This window comes from Trachemys scripta, chromosome 3, assembly GCF_013100865.1.
Source record: "Trachemys scripta elegans isolate TJP31775 chromosome 3, CAS_Tse_1.0, whole genome shotgun sequence".
NCBI lineage: Eukaryota > Metazoa > Chordata > Testudines > Emydidae > Trachemys > Trachemys scripta.
Window position 1 is genome coordinate 157,523,209 of NC_048300.1, and position 19,299 is coordinate 157,542,507.

Genomic DNA, 19,299 nt, shown 5'->3' on the forward strand with positions numbered 1-19,299 from the left:
GGCCCCCCCCCCCCGCGGCGCAGCGCGGGTCCCCCCGCGCGGCTCGGGTCCTGGGGGCGGGGCTTGCAGCAAGCCCCGCCCCCAGGAATCGGGCCCCGCTCTTGCTAAAGCCGGCCCTGTGCTCAAAGATAGTTGTGAGTGAGTGGCTACATCCGGAGCACCCCCTCAAGGCTTGGGCTGACACTATAAGCAGCCTGCCTCAGTTTCCCCCAAAGGGGATTCTTAAACTCCACACAACCCTTTTTGTCTGTTCACAATACCCTTTGCTGCTACTTGGAATCTGAGTTTATTCAGAAAAAGTCTTTATTAATGATCTGGATAATGGGATTAATTGTGTCTTCAGCAAGTCCACAGATGACACTAAGCTGGGGGGAGAGGTAGATACGCTGGAGGGTAGGGATAGGGTCCAGAGTGACCTAGACAAATTGGAGGAGTGGGCCAAAAGAAATCTGATGAGGCTCAACAAGGACAAGTGCAGATTTCTGCATTTAGGAAGGAAGAATCCCATGCACCGCTACAGGCTGGGAACCGACTGGCTAAGCAGCAGTTCTGCAGAAAAGGACCTGGGGATTACAGTGGATGAGAAGCTGGATATGAGTTAGCAGTGTGCTCTTGTTGCCAAAAAGGCCAATGGCATATTGGGCTGTATTAGTAGGAGCATTGCCAGCAGATTGAGGGAAGTGATTATTCCCCTCTATTCAGCACTGGTGAAGCCACACCTGGAGTATCGCGTCTGGTTTTGGTCCCCCCAGTACAGAAGGGATGTGGACAAATTGGAGAGAGGAGGGCAATGAAAATGATTAGAGGGCTGGGGCACATGATTTACGAGGAGAGGCTGAGGGAACTGGGGTTATTTAGTCTGCAGAAGAGAAGAGTGAGGGATTGATAGCAGCCTTCAATTACCTGAAAGGGGTTCCAAAGAGGATGGAGCTAGGCTGTTCTCAGTGGTGGCAGATGACAGAATAAGAAGCAGTGGTCTCAGGTTGCAGTGGGGAAGGTCTAAGTTGGATATTAGGAAACACTATTTCACTAGGAGGGTGGTGAAGCACTGGAATGGGTTACCTAGGGAGGTGGTGGAATCTCCATCCTTATCTGTTTTTAATGTCAGGCTTGACAAAGCCTTGGCTGGGATGATTTAGTTGGTGTTGGTCCTGCTTTGATCAGGGGCTTGGACTAGATGACCTCCTGAGGTCTCTTCCAACCCTAATAGTCTATGATTCTATGAAATAAACTCAAAAATAAAACTCAAAGTCCCAAAAGAAATTCCATCCATTTTACCCTCTTGTCAGGTCATTCCCAGGCCTTTCCTGCCTGTAGTCTCAGTCCCACATCCCAGGACCCTCTGCTAGAACCTGCTCACTCGTAGCAGTCTCTGATCTCCCTAAGCATCCTTCCTTCATTGCACCCACTGTTGCTTTTAATACGGAAACCACCTGATCTCTCTCCGGTGTGCTCTTCAGCCGGCCTCAAGATGTAAGGGGCAAGCCACCCTGTTACAAGGGTAAATTGCTAAAACTCTGTTCCTTAGACTTGTAAACATTAGGAAAACGTCAGTTCGGGTGGGTAGCTAGTGGCCGGTTGGAACCTGGAATAATATGTGGTGGGTGAGGAAAGCCTGGTAGCTTGCCTGTAGTGGTCAAGGGCCAAACAGGGGTTCCTATTTGTCAAGCTAGTGGGATTGAAACCATCAGAGAGATAAGCCTGCTCAGTCTCTGCGAGGGTAGTTTGTGTCCTTTATATTTTTAAAGCAGCAGTGCTGTAATATGGATGTGGTTTTATAGAGGGCTGGAAGCAGGAGTTAAAATGGAGAAAAAATCAGTTAAGAATGAAAGGCTGATTTTTATGTATATGTATTTATATATTAAAAATCAAGAAAAATATGGGTTTTGCCTTCTTTTCCTTATGGTCAGAAAGCCTTGGAGCTGTCAGGTTAGAATGCTGAAGAAAGTAAGGAGATGTCTTCAGGATTACAGTTTGGTGGGACCAGGGAATAAAATAAACATGGTTGTCTGGACAGTAGAATAATAGTAGTGGATTGGACAGTGTACAAGAGTATAGAGTTTACCAATTATGGGCTTGGTGTGTTACTCCCGTTTTACACTGGTGTAACTCCATTAAAATCAGGAGACTCACATCAGCATAAATCTGGAATTTATTGTGGTGAATCAAGCTCTTTTTACTTCTTTTAATATAACTTTTAATTCAAGATTTGCACAACACTGTAGTGAGTTTATAATATAAGTTTGTTCCTTTAGCTTGTTGAAATTGGTTAAGACTTATATTAAATATTTGGCACCTCTATCTCCCAGTGACGCCCTAGTCATTCTGTTTAGTCCATACTTGCAGAGCTTTTCAATGCAAGGTAGGGAAGCCAAACTCAAACTAGCATACATAGCTCTAGGCAAAATCCTTTGAAGAGCCATCAGAGTATTACTTGCTGGGCGTTGAATGTGCATGTTGAAGCCTATTTAAAGAAGGAATGCTGGGTGTTTCAAAAGCCAGTAGAGAGATTTCATCCCTGGAAGCTGTACATTTTGCCAGAGTTTTTTCCTTTTCCATTTTTCAATAGATGTAAATGGCCAAAGGGACAGTGCTCCTGGTGTAAAAATGAACAGCAGTAGTTATGGCTACCACAGTAGCGATTCCTTATTTAGCAACAGCACTGGCACTCGAACCAGCATTGACTCCAATGAGAATTTCCTTTCTGTGAATTGTGGACCGACACTGATTAATTCTTGTATAAGCTTTGGCAATGGCACTTTAGAAGAATCTAGGTACATCGGCATAAATTCTGGCATTTGATGCAGGATATTTTCTTTTGCATTGCAATGTGGATAATAAATAACATTTTTTTAAATATTCTGTGGTGTCTTTTAGGTTGGAAATGTTGCAGCAAATTGCAAACAGAGTTCAGCGGGACATCCTGGGCTGTGAAGACAAACTGATACTTGCTCGGAATGCTCTGCAGTCTGTAAGTCAAATATGAATTCTCTTTTTGGGTGTGTTCGTGAACTTTTTGGCACTGAAATCTTTACAGTTTTTTAAATCTTACTTTCAGAACTTTTGACTGACTGTTGGAGTAACTGATATTTTCACCTTTTCTGAATGTTTTTTCTTTAGTTAACATTTCTGGAAGAGAATACTGTACATTACATAGAATCCATTCTAGTAGGTTTTTACCAGTAATTATTTAAGATAAAAAAAAAGCTTACAGTGAAAGTAAACCCTCTACAAAGTACTTCTCCATTTAGCTGTAGGATTTAATTGCTGGTATTTATCATTCCAAAACACAGGATGCCAAGCGATTAGAATCAGGGCTACAGTTCCAGAATGAAGCAGAGATCGCTGGATATATACTTGAATGTGAGAATCTTCTGCGCCAACAAGTAATTGATGCCCAAATTCTTATTGATGGAAAATATTACCAGGCAGATCAACTGGTACAGAGGTATTTCATACTTTTATTTAAGTGTATAAATACACATTGTGTATGTGTATTGTAGCCCAGAGTGTCAAACCTAAATGCCTGGGGTTAAGCTCCTAAATCCATAATTGGCAGTCCAAATAAAAATAACCAAATGTTCAGAGGTGTTGAGCGCCCACTACTCTTATTGAACTCAATGGGAGCTGCATGTGCTCAGCACTCTGAAAATCAGGTCACTTACCTGGGTGCCATTTAGGTGTTTAACTTTATTAGACACCCAAGTTTGAACATTATGGGTGTTTTTATTGTGCTTAAAATGGTTACCCTTAAAACCTACTAATTTTGTTCTAGATCAGGGATCGGCAACCTTTCAGAAGTGGTGTGCCGAGTCTTCATTTATTCACTCTGATTTAAGGTTTCGCATGCCAGTAATACATTTTAACATTTTTAAAAGGTCTCTTTCTATAAGTCTATAATATATAACTAAACTATTGTTGTATGTAAAGTAAACAAGGTTTTTAAAATGTTTAAGAAGCTTCATTTAAAATTAAATTAAAATGCAGAGCCTCCCGGACTGGTGGCCAGGAGAGTGCCACTGAAAATCAGCTCGCGTGCCGCCTTCGGCACATTTGCCATAGGTTGCCTACCCCCGTTCTAGATAAATAGAGATACGATTTGCATCAGTAGTTGCAACGTACCCGGAAAGGTAGTAGCAGGCTAACGTCGGTTCACAAACAGCAGTTTGTGCAACCAGAAGCCTACACTGTAGTAATAGGGTGTCATTTTATGGAAAAGTAACATGTCCCCAAAGAGTGGCAGAGTTAAACCTGAATCTGGTGAGAGCAAGCACAGGATATCTGCTTCAGCACTGAGCTGTAAACAACTCCCTGCAGCTAATTAATCCACCCCAGCATGTAGTATCCTGCCTTGCAACAGCAAGATTTCTCTTTTGCTGGTTGTGTCTGGTTTTGCATTTGGTGCATGCTACTGCACATGTTATGTTGGTTTTCTGGGTTATTGCCAGGATTTTGCCCATACTAACACACACAAGTATGCATGTATAGGTGACACAATACATACATGTCACTTTTAGAGCTGTTTACTAGGTAATATAAATGTGCTAATGTAGAAAGCTTATATTGGAACTACTGTAGTAATAAGTAAAGTCTATAATAAATAATAGTACTGAGGTATTAATAGTGTAAATGTATGTTTAACTAGAATATGTAAAACATACAAGATAGCTTTCATTTATATTGCTATAGTTCAGTTAATTATAGTGTTTCACAAAAATGCTTTCACAAACTTTCAATGAGATTGTTTGTTTTGTTTTCTTTAGTAAATGTAATTTCTTTATAGGGTTGCTAAACTTCGAGATGATCTTATGGCCTTAAGGACCGAATGTTCTTCAATATTCAGCAAGGGGCGCACACTGACAACAGAACAGACGAAGCTGATGATTTCGGGAATAACACAAAGCTTAAACTCAGGATTTGCACCAAACTTAAACCCTGATTTAAACTCTGGAATGACCCAGAGTTTAACACCTTTGACTTCTTCCAGTCTGACATCAGGCCTCTCATCAGGTCTTACTTCAAGACTGACTCCAGCAATCACACCAGCATATACACCAGGCTTTCCACCACGGATAATTCAAACTTATGTAACAGGAGTTGACACCAATGCACTGCAAACACTCAAGCTGATGCAAATCCGAAAGCCCCTCATGAAATCAGCTTTTGTTGATCAAAATTTAACAGAAGAAGAAGTCAACATGAAATTTGTCCAGGACCTCTTGAACTGGGTAGATGAAATGCAGGTAATGTCTTTATACAAACACCTCTTAGTCTGCTTTAGTCATTTCCTTTATTTTCTGACAAGCTTTGGTTAATTTTTCATTTTTGTTTTTAAGGTGCAGCTTGATCGAACAGAATGGGGGTCAGATCTGCCAAGCGTTGAAAGCCATTTAGAAAATCATAAAAATGTCCATAGAGCTATAGAAGATTTTGAATCAAGCCTTAAAGAAGCTAAAATCAGTGAGGTACACCACTGTACTTTTTATTTCTTGAGGTTACTTTTTTTAATTGAATTACTCATGAGGTAATTACTGGTTATACAACTGCACTTGGATTTCAGAACCTTTCTTTGGTTTTATGTATGATTGCCAGATGAATTAGCATTATACAAATTAATATAATATTTGAGAATAACTGTTAATGTGGCTAATCTTTTTGTTGTCCTTTAACCTTATCTACTGTACACAGATCCAAATGACTGCCCCTCTTAAACTCAATTATGCAGAAAAATTGCACAAACTGGAGAGTCAGTATGCAAAACTCTTGGTAAGATCATTATATCTCTTTGATGTTCAACTTTTAAATGTGTGTTGCTTTGATAATGGCGGGGTTTTTAAATTAATTTTTTTTTAAGAATACATCAAGAAATCAAGAAAGGCACCTTGATACCCTGCACAATTTTGTGTCCCGTGCCACTGGAGAGCTTATATGGCTGAATGAAAAAGAAGAGGAGGAGGTTGCGTATGACTGGAGTGAAAGAAACTCCAATATATCAAGAAAAAAGGAGTACCATGCAGTAAGCATTGCTAATGTAATCCAAAAGGAAATAATTAAATTACATTTAATAATTTAACAAGTTTCTAAAATATCGAATTTTTTTTATTAAAAAAAAAAAGGATTTAATGAGAGAACTTGATCAAAAGGAAGAAGTTATTAAATCAGTTCAGGAAATAGCAGAGCAGCTACTCCTGGAAAATCACCCTGCAAGGCTAACTATTGAGGTAAGTCAAGTATAGCGCACAGACCGGAAAACGATATTGTGATTTCTGTCTTCATGACTTTTTGCTGATGGGATAATTCGTTAATAAGTTCAGACAATAAGAGTTTTTCCTTTTCTGTGTCCTGCTGTGGCTCTGTGCCTCACTTTCAATGAAATAAGTGTTTTAAACATTTATGGCTAAATCCTGGAGTCCTACTCGGTTTTTACTTAGGGCTAGTCTACACTACCGCTTAATTTACGTTGCACAGGGGTGTGATTATGATGCTCTCCTGAGCGACATAAGTTACAGCAACTTAAATCGGTGTCCACACCGCGCTATGTCAACGGGAGAGCGCTCTCCCGTCGCCATAGCGTGTCTTTGCCGGATGCACTACAGCGGTGCAGTTGGGTAGACTTGCCCGTAGTCAAAGCTCCTATTGAAATGTAAGAAGAAGGATTGAGGACTCCATGATGGGCCCTTACAACCATATTTTGCCTTCAACTCTCGCATACAGTTTCCATTGATGTTAATGGGAATTGCACATGCAGATTGAAGGCACAGAATAGCCCTTAATTTGTTTTTCTCCCCCTTTGAGCTGGAAAAGGTATCCCTACAGCATTTCCAGTCACAAATATTTTATCATATTGTTTCCTTTTAAGGTCTGGGGTTTGGTTTCATGACCTTATTATTAATAAATTACAGAAATTGTTTGGACATTGGAATGTAACAAAGTGGCCTGATTTATTTTGGACTTGAATCAGGCTCTATATTGTAGGTAATCTGTTTACATAAAAAATATTGTAGCTACTGTAGGTGCTTTTACAAGCCTCCAAAGGAGAGTGTCAGATTGTTTTCCCTGCAGATACTCATGTCAAGAATAGACAGTAAAGTGGTGCTACAGTAGGACCAATGAAAACAATTATAATACAGAAGGATGAGCTAATCCTTTCAGAGATCAGTACCAACTCTGCATTTTATGATTCTTTCGTTTAAAGAGTTTATTTTTCGTAATATGGAAACAAATGAAGAAAAACCTTTCCTTCCCTTTACATGCTCTTGAATGTGATTAATGAATGGTATTTTTGTAGTGTGGGAATTATTTTCTCTAAAATGGTATGCTGTTACTAATATATGTATCATTCAATATCAGTCTAATAAACATATATACTACAGAGACAAACCAGTATGGTGGTAGATACGTATGTGAACGTTATAGTCTTTACATTAAAGAGTAAAGTGTGTGTGTGTGTGTGTGTGTGTGTGTGTGTGTGTGTGTGTGTGTGTGTGTGTGTGTGTGTGTGTGCAGGGCATGTAATATATTTAAAATTACCGCCTTCTGAATTCCCTAGTATGTGCAGATAACAGGACTTTAGAAACTGTCTTTTCATAATAATCAGGCACATAATGGGGTGTCTGCCATGCATTAATGGATCAATCCACCCAGTTGCTGGAAAACTCTGACTTCTGTGCCAATCAGATGGGGCTGGCTTTAAATGACACTTCTGATTGACTTAAAAATTTTTAGAGCACCCTCTGCTGGCAAATGTTAGGGCAATGCACCCAGTTTTCTATAGAGGTGGTAGGAAAAACATTGTGTAAGAGACAAAGACATTAGTAAAGTTAAATTTATTTTTAAATGTTATGCAAAAGCATATATATGCACACATTACGGCTTCAGAAAACTTTTTTTATTGTCCATACAGCACCACATTTTATGTCTGATTTTTTACTCTATACTTAAGCAAAACTCCTACTGTCTGAAGGACAGTTGTGCCTGCGCAAGGAGGGCAGGACCAGACTCTTTTGTTTGTAACATTATTCTTATTTTTTTCTAAAGTTTGCAAGAATGTACATGTTTTAATTTCTGCACACCTTCCTAAAATGCTTTCTTTTTTCATCTTTAAGGCCTATAGAGCTGCAATGCAGACCCAGTGGAGCTGGATTTTACAGTTGTGTCACTGTGTTGAACAACACTTGAGAGAAAATGCTGCTTATTTTGAGGTAAGTAAGTAAAACAATTAAATTTGTAACACCTTAAAGCACGATGATAGTCAGAAAAGTGACAGGAAGAACAATCAGCCGAGAATATTGGTTATCCTTTCTCAATAACTTTCAGGTCAGATTTTCTCAATTTTTCCATTTATAGCTCAGTACATGGGCCAGGTTCCAAGGTAGTGTAAACGGGTGTAGCTCCATTGTCTTCAGTAGAGCTACGTCAGTTTACACCATGGGAGCATTGGGCCTGGTTGTTTTTTTTAAATGCCAGAGCTGCGAATAAATCCAGGATCTGAAAAAGAGGCAGTGCTCTTTCTTCCTCAGGCATCATAACAGTTAATACAGTTTCTGCAACTGGATTCAGGTTGTTGGGTTTGTTGATGATGGACAAGGTAGAACAGAATGGAGCTCATTCTTCCAGGGCTGCACAAACAAGAGCAGAACACACGTTATCATCAGTAGGGAGCAGAAGGCCCACAGGGAGCTGATGCATTGACTAAGGTTTTGCCATTTTTAGTCACCTTTATGACTATAGCTCCTCTTAAATGATCAGTAAATGATCATTAAGCTACTAATTATTATACACAGTAATGGAAGGTCTTGCTATGCACTGTCTGATTTAGAAAGAACGTTGCATTTTTTTATATTTAATATAGAGAGAGTATTCTTCACACTCTTGAACCTTGTGGAATCATTTATGCCAGTGCCGCATGAGAGCAAAATGAATGTAAATTGCAACAAATCAGAATGGTAGGGCTTCACCTACTTTGTATTAATGTAAATAGCTACAAAAGGTAAAAAGGCAATGAAGAATCAGGTTCCATCTAATCTATATAATGTTCATAGGAACATACTACTTCATATAGCTTGTTTGCTACATTTTATAACTTTTATTTTATAATCTGTTTTTTTAAAACTTAATAGCTGTAAATTCCAGGAGTAGCAAGAATCACTGTTTGAAAATCATTTTCACAGGAACTGTAATTAACTAAAATGTACAGACATAGGGTTACTGATTTTGTTTTCAGATAGAGCGTGCAGTAACTGATTTTCCATGTTTCAGTGATGCATGTCTGCCTTTCTGAGATCAGGAGCAGGTACTTAAACAGCAAGAAGACAATCACTTGAAATTCAAGCTATTGTAAAATATAAAACAGCTTTAAAACCGTTTAGTGGTTTCTTCAAACAACAGTTTTGGCTTAACACTTAGTAAACCTTTCAGTGTTGTTTTTAATTAATGAAAATACGTGTCTTACCTCAGTTTTTCAATGATGCCAAAGAAGCCATGGACTATTTAAAGAATTTAAAAGATGCCATACAGCGAAAGTACAGTTGTGATAGGTCCAGCAGCCTTCATAAACTGGAAGATCTTGTTCAGGAGTCCATGGTAAGAATTTAAGAATCTTGTTGACAAAAAGATAAGATTAAACAAGAGTTGTGTAACACATATCTAGATTTAAAAATTGAATTTGTAGACAACTTACCCAACTAAAGGGAGGTAATAAAATTATAAAATGTAATTTCAGAATTACATAATTAAACAAGTTTATCCATTTGACCTTGTTTGTTATTATTGTCCTTATTTGTTTGAATACTTCTGTGCCCTTAAAATATACGTTTTTAAACAATAGTGGATATTAAAGGAAACTGATTACTTCATGGAGTTATTTCTGTTCATGTGAAACGTTATTTTTCAGACACAAAAGCTTTAAAACATTAAAGAAGAAGCATTGAGTTCTGGCCATCTCTGATTTTTTGTTATTTTCTTAATTGCTCTTTAGGAAGAAAAAGAACAACTCTTGCAGTACAAGAGCACAGTAGCTGGCCTTGTGGGGAAGGCAAAGGCAATAATTCAGCTGAAGCCAAGGAATCCTGATAGTCCACTCAAAACATCCATCCCAATTAAAGCCATCTGTGACTACAGACAAATTGAGGTTAGAACCTTGAATTTCCTAAAATCAATTACAGACGTGAGGCGACAGCTAAAGTTTCATTAATTACATGTTCCTGGAAAACACAAGACTGTAAATATCTTCTGCCCTAGTAAACAGAGCAAATGCTTGTGTTCTGCATTGTTGTTTTTTGTTGTTGTGTCACTTATTTGGTGACACCATTTACAGAAGTGCTTTGTAAGAACAGTTTATGATGCTTAGCTCATTAAATTATTCTGCTTTTCTGTTAAAACTAGATAACCATTTACAAAGATGATGAATGCGTATTGGCGAGCAACTCCCATCGTGCCAAATGGAAAGTCATTAGTCCAAGTGGTAATGAGGCCATGGTTCCATCTGTGTGCTTTACAGTTCCTCCACCAAACAAAGAAGCAATAGACACGGCAAACAGGTAGAAGCAGAGTAAAAACAGCTGAAAGTGTGTAATTCCTGTAATAAATATTTTGGTTGTTTTTATTTTTTTAGGGAAGGAGCATTGTTTTGTGATTAGACCAGAGGGAGTCATTTTTGTTTGAACTTATTTGTGTTAAAATAATTTATGCTCTTTTTATTTTCTCCCCTTTTCACATGTGAATACAATTTCAGTCAGTTTTTCTAATCTAATTGTGTGTACGTTTCAGAATTGAACAACATTTTCAGAATGTACTGGCCCTTTGGCATGAATCACATATAAACATGAAGAGCGTGGTTTCCTGGCACTACTTGACAAATGAAATTGAAACTGTTCGAGCTGGTAATGTTGCTTCGGTAGGTACTGCACCAAACTATGTCCCTCTCAGTGTACATTAGTAACTTACTGATGCCCAGAAGACTACAACTACAGAAACTATTATAAACTGGAGAAGTTTGTTGCTGCTCACATCTACAATGTGGAGACACAGCTTACAGTGCCTGCTCCATTTTACCGTGTGCAGTACTCCATCTTGATCTAAGCAGCCTTCACTCTGACATATCGTTTTCTTATGCTGCAGCTTCACCTACTAATGACTGGGGCAATTGCAAGCCCCAGGTTCAGTCCCTGACGCCTGCAGAGGGGTGCATTTTAGTTACCCCATGCTACAGAATTGTACCCTGATACATAGTCTATATTATGTCAGCATTAAAGAGCTGATTAAGATTAGTTTGTTCGAAACAAAATACTGATTTAAATCAAAATATCAAACAGTTCGGCTAAAACCATCTGTCAGACCACTGAACAGCGCAATGTCTGCTTCTGTAAATTTTGTTTTACTTTTATATTACATGAGACTGTTTGTTATACAATACTCAAATATAGCTTTCTTCAATTCGCTGCAAATAAAACTTGCAGTACGCATAGTGAGGGGTTATATGTTGTTTCTCACTGTTTCTGGTTGATACAAATGAACCTGCAACCTCCAACGGAAATGCCCTGTTTCTAATCATGTTTGGGTCAGTAACCATTTTCCCATTGATTGCCACATGGCATGGGAGGAGAAATGGTCTAACATAGGCCTATCCCATTGTTGACACAAAAGATCAGATATGAATTTGGAATAGAATGCATGAACAGCCAGCTGTTGTTATGATTGTAATTGTTGTTTTGTGAGGGTCCAGGAATACCAGTGGCTCCAACAGAATCTCAGAACTGCATACCACCTTGACACTACCTTATTCACACCCAGATGTAACTTGAGTTTGGTGTTTTGGATCCAGTTTCCTGCTCTAGGAGAGAAAGAAACACAGAGCTGTGAATCATGAGCGCATTGAAACCTTGGTAGCCCATGTTATCTCATGGGTCTCCATTAGTATGTTTATATAGACATTGACACAATTTCCCCAATAGATGACAGGCTTGATCTCCATATGAAAATGCTTGGGGAAGAGGAACAGCTGTCTATCTGGGATCTGTTGGGGGGAATGAGCAAAGTCAGGTTAAAATGCAGCTCCATCCCTTTATGGTTTAGTAAGTGGGTCAGCAGCATCTCCTGATAAAGGCAACAGATAAATAAAGCATAGATGCTTCTCTATCCATGGACAAGAAGATACATCTGTGTACTGGAAAGCCAAATGTTTAATTGGACTGTAATTTGACCATCACACATCCATATACAGATGATGGTTTGAGGGAAGAAATGGATAATGACTTGGGCTCAAAACATTTATCTCAGAATATGAATGGGTTTTAGATGCTTAGTTATGGTGCTTCTTGCTCATATGCAACTGGTTAAAGTGATTGCCCAATTTCTGGTTGGGAAGGAATTTTCGCTCAAGTCATATTAGTAGGGTCCCTGAGCTTTTCCCTACATTTTGTGGAGCAGGGGACATCTATTAAGATCAGGTGGGCCTATCCCACACTATTTATGGTGGTAGGACAGGGCATTGATTAATCTAGATTTTATATGGGTTCTTCCCCCCCCTCCCCATGTTTCTAACAGAGAAAATGTGAGTAGTGCAAACTGCCAGTGTTGATTCCAGCTATGCTCCCAAATTGTATTTGCTCTTCTGAATCCTGAACATAGGTGATAAAAAGCATGTGCTCTGTTATGAGAGTAATATGTTCTATTATTTGTATTATAACATGATCACATTCAGCCCATGACTATCTGTGGTACACAGGGTGCTTTAGCAAACACGTGAATAATTTTTTACTGACCTATGTGTGTTGGCTTTCAGTGAAACATTTGCAGAGAAAGGATACAAGCAATTATTACTACAAGGTCATTGAAAAGGCTAGAATATTTTAGAGTGCTTCCACAAGAGAAGCTTTTTTTCCTTCATTTTCTACTCCACTATTTATGTTGCATTAGTATCTGACAAATTCCTCAGTCCAGTGGACGTACAATCCTCTTTAACTTCATAACACATATTCCCTCCTGAAGGCCCCTTCTAGGGTGATATGGCTTTACGCTGCTTCAACTGTGCAAGTGCTGTAATGGCAACATCTGGCCCAAACCATGTTGAATTCAATATATGTGATTAGAGAAGTTGTATCACCTTTATCATCTGTACACATTACAAGAATGTCTGGCATTTATACTGATCTATTCTCTATTTTAGATAAAGACAATGTTGCCAGGGGAACATCAGCAGGTTTTAAGCAATTTACAGTCCCGCTTTGATGAGTTTCTGGAAGACAGCCAGGACTCCAAAATCTTTTCAGGCTCAGATATAGCACATCTGGAAAGGGAGGTTAATGTCTGCAAGCAGTACTATCAGGAACTTCTTAAATCTGCAGAAAGAGGTAAGAGCAACTCACTGGGAAATGTGTAAAAGTTTCCTTAAAGGAGGCTTTATGATACCTGATGAATATTTTGCTTTCTAAATGTGAACTTCAGTGCACTGCATATTTTATTATGTTAACATCATTAAGACAGACAACTATAATAAATTAATGAAGAGCTATCATTTAGACAGGTTGCGCTGTAAATTCTACTAGAGATGAAGGTGATTTGTTAGTACTACTCAAAGGTGAGCAAAAAACATTTTTCCTGGAAGAATAATTTACCCTCTGGACTGCAGCTTATCATTTGGCCTAGTTTTACATAGTCTTCTTTCTAATGGATTGAAATATATCTTGAATATCTTACTGAGCTCAGAACAGAATTAGAATAGTATTTGACTCTGTTACACAAGAAAAATGTCTTACGCATTCTGTCTTAGTGTTGCAAAATACCCCATCACCATTCTTTAAAAGCTACTGTCATAAGACTGCTTTTAAGATGCAGAAATATGAAAGCTTAGATAAAGCTGAAAAGATACCTTATGCTGTCAAGTAACTATTGACTTAAAGAAGTGAAATAGTTTATAAAACTGATTAAATTGCCATTATAGTTTGCTATATAAGCAGAGACATATTGTACTTAGTAACTGGAATACTAGATAGGTGACTGTAGTGGGGTGGCCATTTAATGAGCCCCGGTTTGTGACCAGGCATCACTTTGCAGGCACCCTGTCCCTTTTAGCCCTCTGTTTTGCGCCCCTTAAGAACTACATATAGGCTTTCACATGAATAACAACACCCTCTGCCTGGGGCTGATTTAATAACAGAAATAGTTCTTAAAAGTCCTCAGAGTCCCAAAATAAAGTCCATCACCACATAAAAATCCATTCTTAGTTCTGGTGTCTTCTGTCTATGGTGGAGTTCTTTTTCTGTCCCAGTCTGTTCTCACAGCCTATCCTTCCAGCTTTTTCTAGCTGGATCTTCGCCTTCTGGCACTAGCCACTAGGTCCCCAAACATCTAGGTTCAAATGCCATTCAGGTTTTCTCACAGGAGCTGACTGCTCCCTGGGATCCTGCTGTCACAGTTCCCTTGGTATCAGTGTCTTCCATGCAGGAGCTCTTCACACTGCAGTTTTTCTAGTTTCCTGAGCTTCCCCCCTTCATTGCAGCCTCCTGCTGCTTTCTCTAGGGCATTCATCCTGATCTCAGGTGTGACTTGTTCTGTAATCAGGGTTGGCTAGCCCAGGTCCTCCAGCCCTTTACTGTATCCCTGTCACAGCGATGAAGAAGAAATCCACTAGAGGTTAGCTACAATAGCAGTAATGAAATCACCTGGCTGGAAGAAATATAGTCATTCACTTCACCAGTGTGCATGCAAAGGGAATGATGGTAGCCCTGACGATTGAAAATGGGGAATCATCATTGAGCAGGTCTGTTTTCAGTGGGGTCCCTCAGGGATCGGGTTTTGGCCGTACACTGTTTAACATAGTTATAAATGACCTGGAGGAAAACAAAAAATCATCGCTGGTAAAGTTTGCAGCTGACACAAAAATTGCTGGAGGGGTGAATAATGAAGAGGACAGGTCACTGATTCAGCACAATCTGCATCGTTTGGTAAACAATATGCAAGCAATATGAAAGCAAATGTGTTTTAATACGGCTACATGTAAACGTCTACATCTAGGAACAAAGAATGTAGGCTATACTTATTGGAACTGGGCTGTATCCCAGGAAGAAGTGACTCTGAAAACGATTTGGGGGTTGTGGTAGATAATCAGCTGAATCTGAACTATGTGACCAAAAGATCTAATGCAATCCTGGGACGCATAAACAGGGGAAGCTTGAGTAGGAGTAGAGAGGTTATTTTACCTTTATATTTGGCACTAGTGCAACTGCTGCTGAAATACTGTGCCCAGTACTGGTGTCCACAATTCAAGAAGGATGTTGATAAATTGGGGAGAGGGTTCAGAGAAGAGCCGTGAGAATGATTTAAGGATTAGAAAACATGCCTTATAGTGATAGACGCAAGGAGCTCAATCTGTTTAATTTAACAGAGGCGGTTAAGGGGTGACTTAATTATAATCCATAAATATTTACATGGGAATAAATATTTAATAATTGGCTCTTCAATCTAGCAGAGAAAGGTATAACATGATCCAATGGCGGGAAGTTCAAGCTAGGAAAATTCAGACTGGAAATAAGGTGCAAATTTTTAACAATGAGTGTAATTAACCATTGGAATAATTTACCAAGGTTTGTGATGGATTCTTCATCACTGACAATTTTTAAATCAAGGTGGATGTTTTTCTAAAAGTTGTGTTATAGAAATTATTTTGGGGAAGTTCTATAGATTGTGTTATATAGGAGGTCAAACTAGATGATCACAGTGGTCCCTTCTGGCCTTGGAATCTATGAATCTGATAGACATTAATTTTGGAAGTGCAAGGAGATGATCTAGTAGCAGCTAAGGACTAAGGGTTTGATCCAATTCCCATTAAAGTAAATTCCTATTGGCTTTTCTGGGAGTTGAATCAATCCCTGAAAGAGCTGTAATATTTTGAGGTATTACAAAACCCGTTGTTAGTAGGAAGGGAAATATGGCATGGCAATTTAGATTTATTTCCTAAACAGTGCCTTTGTTTACTTCAACAGAGGAGCAGGAGGAATCCATTTACAATCTGTATATCTCAGAAGTCAGAAACATCAGACTTCGCTTGGAGAACTGTGAGGACCGTTTGATCCGACAGATTCGGACTCCACTGGAGAGGGATGACCTACATGAAAGTGTGTTTAGGATCTCGGAACAAGAGGTGAGCCTTTGGGAAAGAATGGTTCAACTAGAAAGTGGCGGTTTTCCAAAATGAATAGTTTTCTCTTGAAACAAACGGACCCAGATCCTTGCATGTTATGGTTCAGCTCAGAAGGGTGGGGGTGACTAAGGGCAGGTCTTCACTAGGGGGGGGGGGTGGGTTGATTTAAGATACGCAAATTTTGACGTATCGCAGCCGACTTACCCCGCTGTAGGGACGGCGGCAAAATCGACCTCTGTGGCTTCCCGTTGACGGCGCTTACTCCCACCTCCGCTGGTGGGATTTGGGGATCGATTGTCGCGTCCTGATGGGACGCGATAAATCAATCCCCGAGAGGTCGATTTCTACCCACCGATTCAGGCGGGTAGTGTAGACCTAGCCTAAGTGATTTTCTCATATATCAGTGGAGGTAAAGGGACTAATCAATAGCCAGTCTTCAGTCTTTCTATGCTGCAGATACATTCCTCACTTTTTCAACAAAGAGCACAGAAATAAAAAATATTAGGCTATATGAACACTGTCAGGCTGATGTAGAATAAATAAACACTGTCAATTACCTTCCATTTTATAGAAGCTAAAGAAAGAGCTGGATCGACTCAAGGATGATTTGGGAATGATTACAGATAAATGCGAGGAGTTTTTCAGTCAAGCTGCTGGTTCACCTTCTGTCCCCACCCTCCGTTCTGAGCTCAATGTCATCATTCAGAATATGAATCAAGTTTACTCCATGTCTTCCATATACATAGAAAAGTATGTAACAAACCATCACTTCGCACTTGCTGCGGTTCAATGTACACCTGTTTCCCCCAAATGAAAGTACATAGAAAAACCAGTAAAGTTATAAATATGAATAATACTAATCAAGGGTAAGAGAGTTATCGAAGTCATTATAATGTAAAAAAAAGGATTACTAGTTATCTCATATCACACGGCAAGACTGAAAAACGTGAGCAGTTTGAATATTATCAATACATGATTAGTTAACAAGAGGTTACTGTTTCAGGTTAAAAACTGTAAATTTGGTGCTGAAAAACACTCAAGGAGCAGAAGCGCTAGTAAAACTTTATGAGACTAAACTGTGTGAAGAAGAAGCAGTCACTGCTGACAAGAATAATATTGAGAACCTTATGGGTACATTAAAGGTATGAGTTTTCTATTTTTTCTTTATAGGTAAATCATAAAATAATGTATAGTAAAATAATTGTCTTTTTATAATAGCCCCTTGGTTAGACTACATTTGTGGTGCAGCCAAAGACTTCTTGTCTACTTTTAAGCAGACTAAATTTTAAGGTTGCTATATTAGACAAATCTGTATCCTTTTGGCAATCAGGATAAGAACCTAAATGTATTATTTAGTAGGTTAAAACAATTCTCACAGACACTTTACGCTTATACAAGTTTGCATTTTGCATACACATATAACTCTGGAAATGTTAGTATGAGCTGTGCACATAACATGCAAAACAAGATTGCTAATGAACCTCACTATGCAGAGTTTCTCTCTGCACATGGAAGTGTCTTGGAATATCTGAGGCTCCAAAGATGTGTGACTGCAGCAACAAGAGAGTTAGTTACTTTTGTCTTTTATTGGAAGATTCCAGGCAACATTAAGACTGGCTGCCCTAAAAACCTTGCCACTTTTTAAAATAAATAGAAAAGCTTCCTTTAGTATTTGTACAGCCCCTTATATTTCCCATTTAAGTACTGCAAGCAGTGAGGTAATGTTATTTTACAATTGGAAGATTTTTAAGGTACCCTCTGTAGTTTATTAGACAAATATTAGCTTGCTAACTTACAAGCCATGTGCTTGATTTGTGTGGGCATTGGGACTCCAATACCCAGAATTTTCAGTTCATGGCTATTTCATAGGCATTTTGGTATTGGAGCAGTCTGAACAACCAGAAAAAATTGGATATGCAATGGGTTGATTTACACACACAGTGCTACAATTTATGTTTACTTATCTTTTATTACATACTAGCAATGGAGGTCTGAAGTGGATGAGAAAAGAGAGGTATTCCATGCCTTAGAAGATGAACTGCAGAAAGCCAAGGCGATCAGTGATCAAATGTTTAAAACGCATAAGGAACGAGATCTTGACTTTGACTGGCATAAAGAGAAAGCTGATCAGCTGTCTGAGAGATGGCAAAATGTTCATTCTCAGATTGAAAACCGGTTCGTACCACTTAGTGTTGTAGTATGTTCAAAACATCTTTTAGGCTATTGATGTTGTTTCTTAGCTAATTTATCTTCTGCTTAAGCAATAAGAAATGAACATTATAGTTGGTCGAAAAGCATTTCTAACTATTCAGGAAACTTGCTAACATGGTGGATGCTTAGCTTTTCGGTGCTGCTGCCATTGTTCACGTGATCCCCTGCAGTTTTTTCCACACAGTGATAAAAAGAACCACAGCTTTAAGTGTGTGTAACATCTTCAGTTTAACACTATGCTATATGGGCTTTACCATAACACTTAGTAGTTAGCCAGATACAGCACAGATATGCTGCCCTTTTCCCCTAGCAAAAATGCCTGCAAAACAGGGCCTCCTGTCTTATGGTAATGCTTTCTGCTGCCCCCATAGTTAGTACTGATAGGTAGGACTGATGAGATAACCTTCACTTGTGAGTTGCTGGTCTGATTTATATTTACTTCTTGATAAAGAACATTGGGCCTAAGACCTCAGGTCCTTCGTCCTTAACTCCCATTGACTTCAGTGATAATTTTGTCTCCATAAGAACTGAAATCAGGACTTCAGGATTTGGCCAAGAACGAGTAATTTGCCCCTGGAGTATGTCCTGTTGACTTTCCATTATGTTCATGCAATATCATGATACAACTCAAGTTCATTTGTTCTATGAAATGTGACTCTTTGATTAGATTTTGGTGATGTCCGTGGATAATATTACTCAAATATTTTTGTACACATGTACACGCACACACAGACAAATAATAATGTGTGTATGTCATATATATATTATACACACACCCACACACGGTATTCTGGAATGCGCTTATCCATTGTTCTCACAGGGAAGAAGTTCACATCTTAATGCTTTCCCAACCAACCTCATATCCTTTCGTTTTCATTCTCTTTAATTCTATCTCCCTAGAGCTAAGGACAAATTGAGGCAGAACAACATTATTTGCAAACTAAACCTAT

General features: G+C 38.9%; 1 protein-coding gene across 31 annotated transcripts in view; it reads left to right on the plus strand.

Annotated features, from left to right (window-relative positions):
- DST (dystonin) overlaps window positions 1–19,299 on the plus strand; it is a 539,328-nt gene that overhangs the window by 240,235 nt on the left and 279,794 nt on the right. For 30 of the 31 annotated variants that reach the window (XM_034766279.1, XM_034766278.1, XM_034766280.1 and 27 more), the window contains 17 exons: window positions 2,878–2,971; window positions 3,294–3,448; window positions 4,784–5,243; window positions 5,337–5,465; window positions 5,689–5,766; window positions 5,855–6,016; window positions 6,117–6,221; window positions 8,106–8,201; window positions 9,457–9,582; window positions 9,977–10,129; window positions 10,384–10,538; window positions 10,768–10,894; window positions 13,166–13,349; window positions 15,981–16,138; window positions 16,710–16,888; window positions 17,142–17,280; window positions 18,120–18,313. In XM_034766279.1, coding sequence (XP_034622170.1) covers window positions 2,878–2,971; window positions 3,294–3,448; window positions 4,784–5,243; window positions 5,337–5,465; window positions 5,689–5,766; window positions 5,855–6,016; window positions 6,117–6,221; window positions 8,106–8,201; window positions 9,457–9,582; window positions 9,977–10,129; window positions 10,384–10,538; window positions 10,768–10,894; window positions 13,166–13,349; window positions 15,981–16,138; window positions 16,710–16,888; window positions 17,142–17,280; window positions 18,120–18,313 — 2,694 coding nt within the window. Of the gene's footprint in view, window positions 1–2,544; window positions 2,775–2,877; window positions 2,972–3,293; window positions 3,449–4,783; window positions 5,244–5,336; window positions 5,466–5,688; window positions 5,767–5,854; window positions 6,017–6,116; window positions 6,222–8,105; window positions 8,202–9,456; window positions 9,583–9,976; window positions 10,130–10,383; window positions 10,539–10,767; window positions 10,895–13,165; window positions 13,350–15,980; window positions 16,139–16,709; window positions 16,889–17,141; window positions 17,281–18,119; window positions 18,314–19,299 lie in introns of those variants that run through there. The other variant, XM_034766290.1, reaches the window with a different exon arrangement.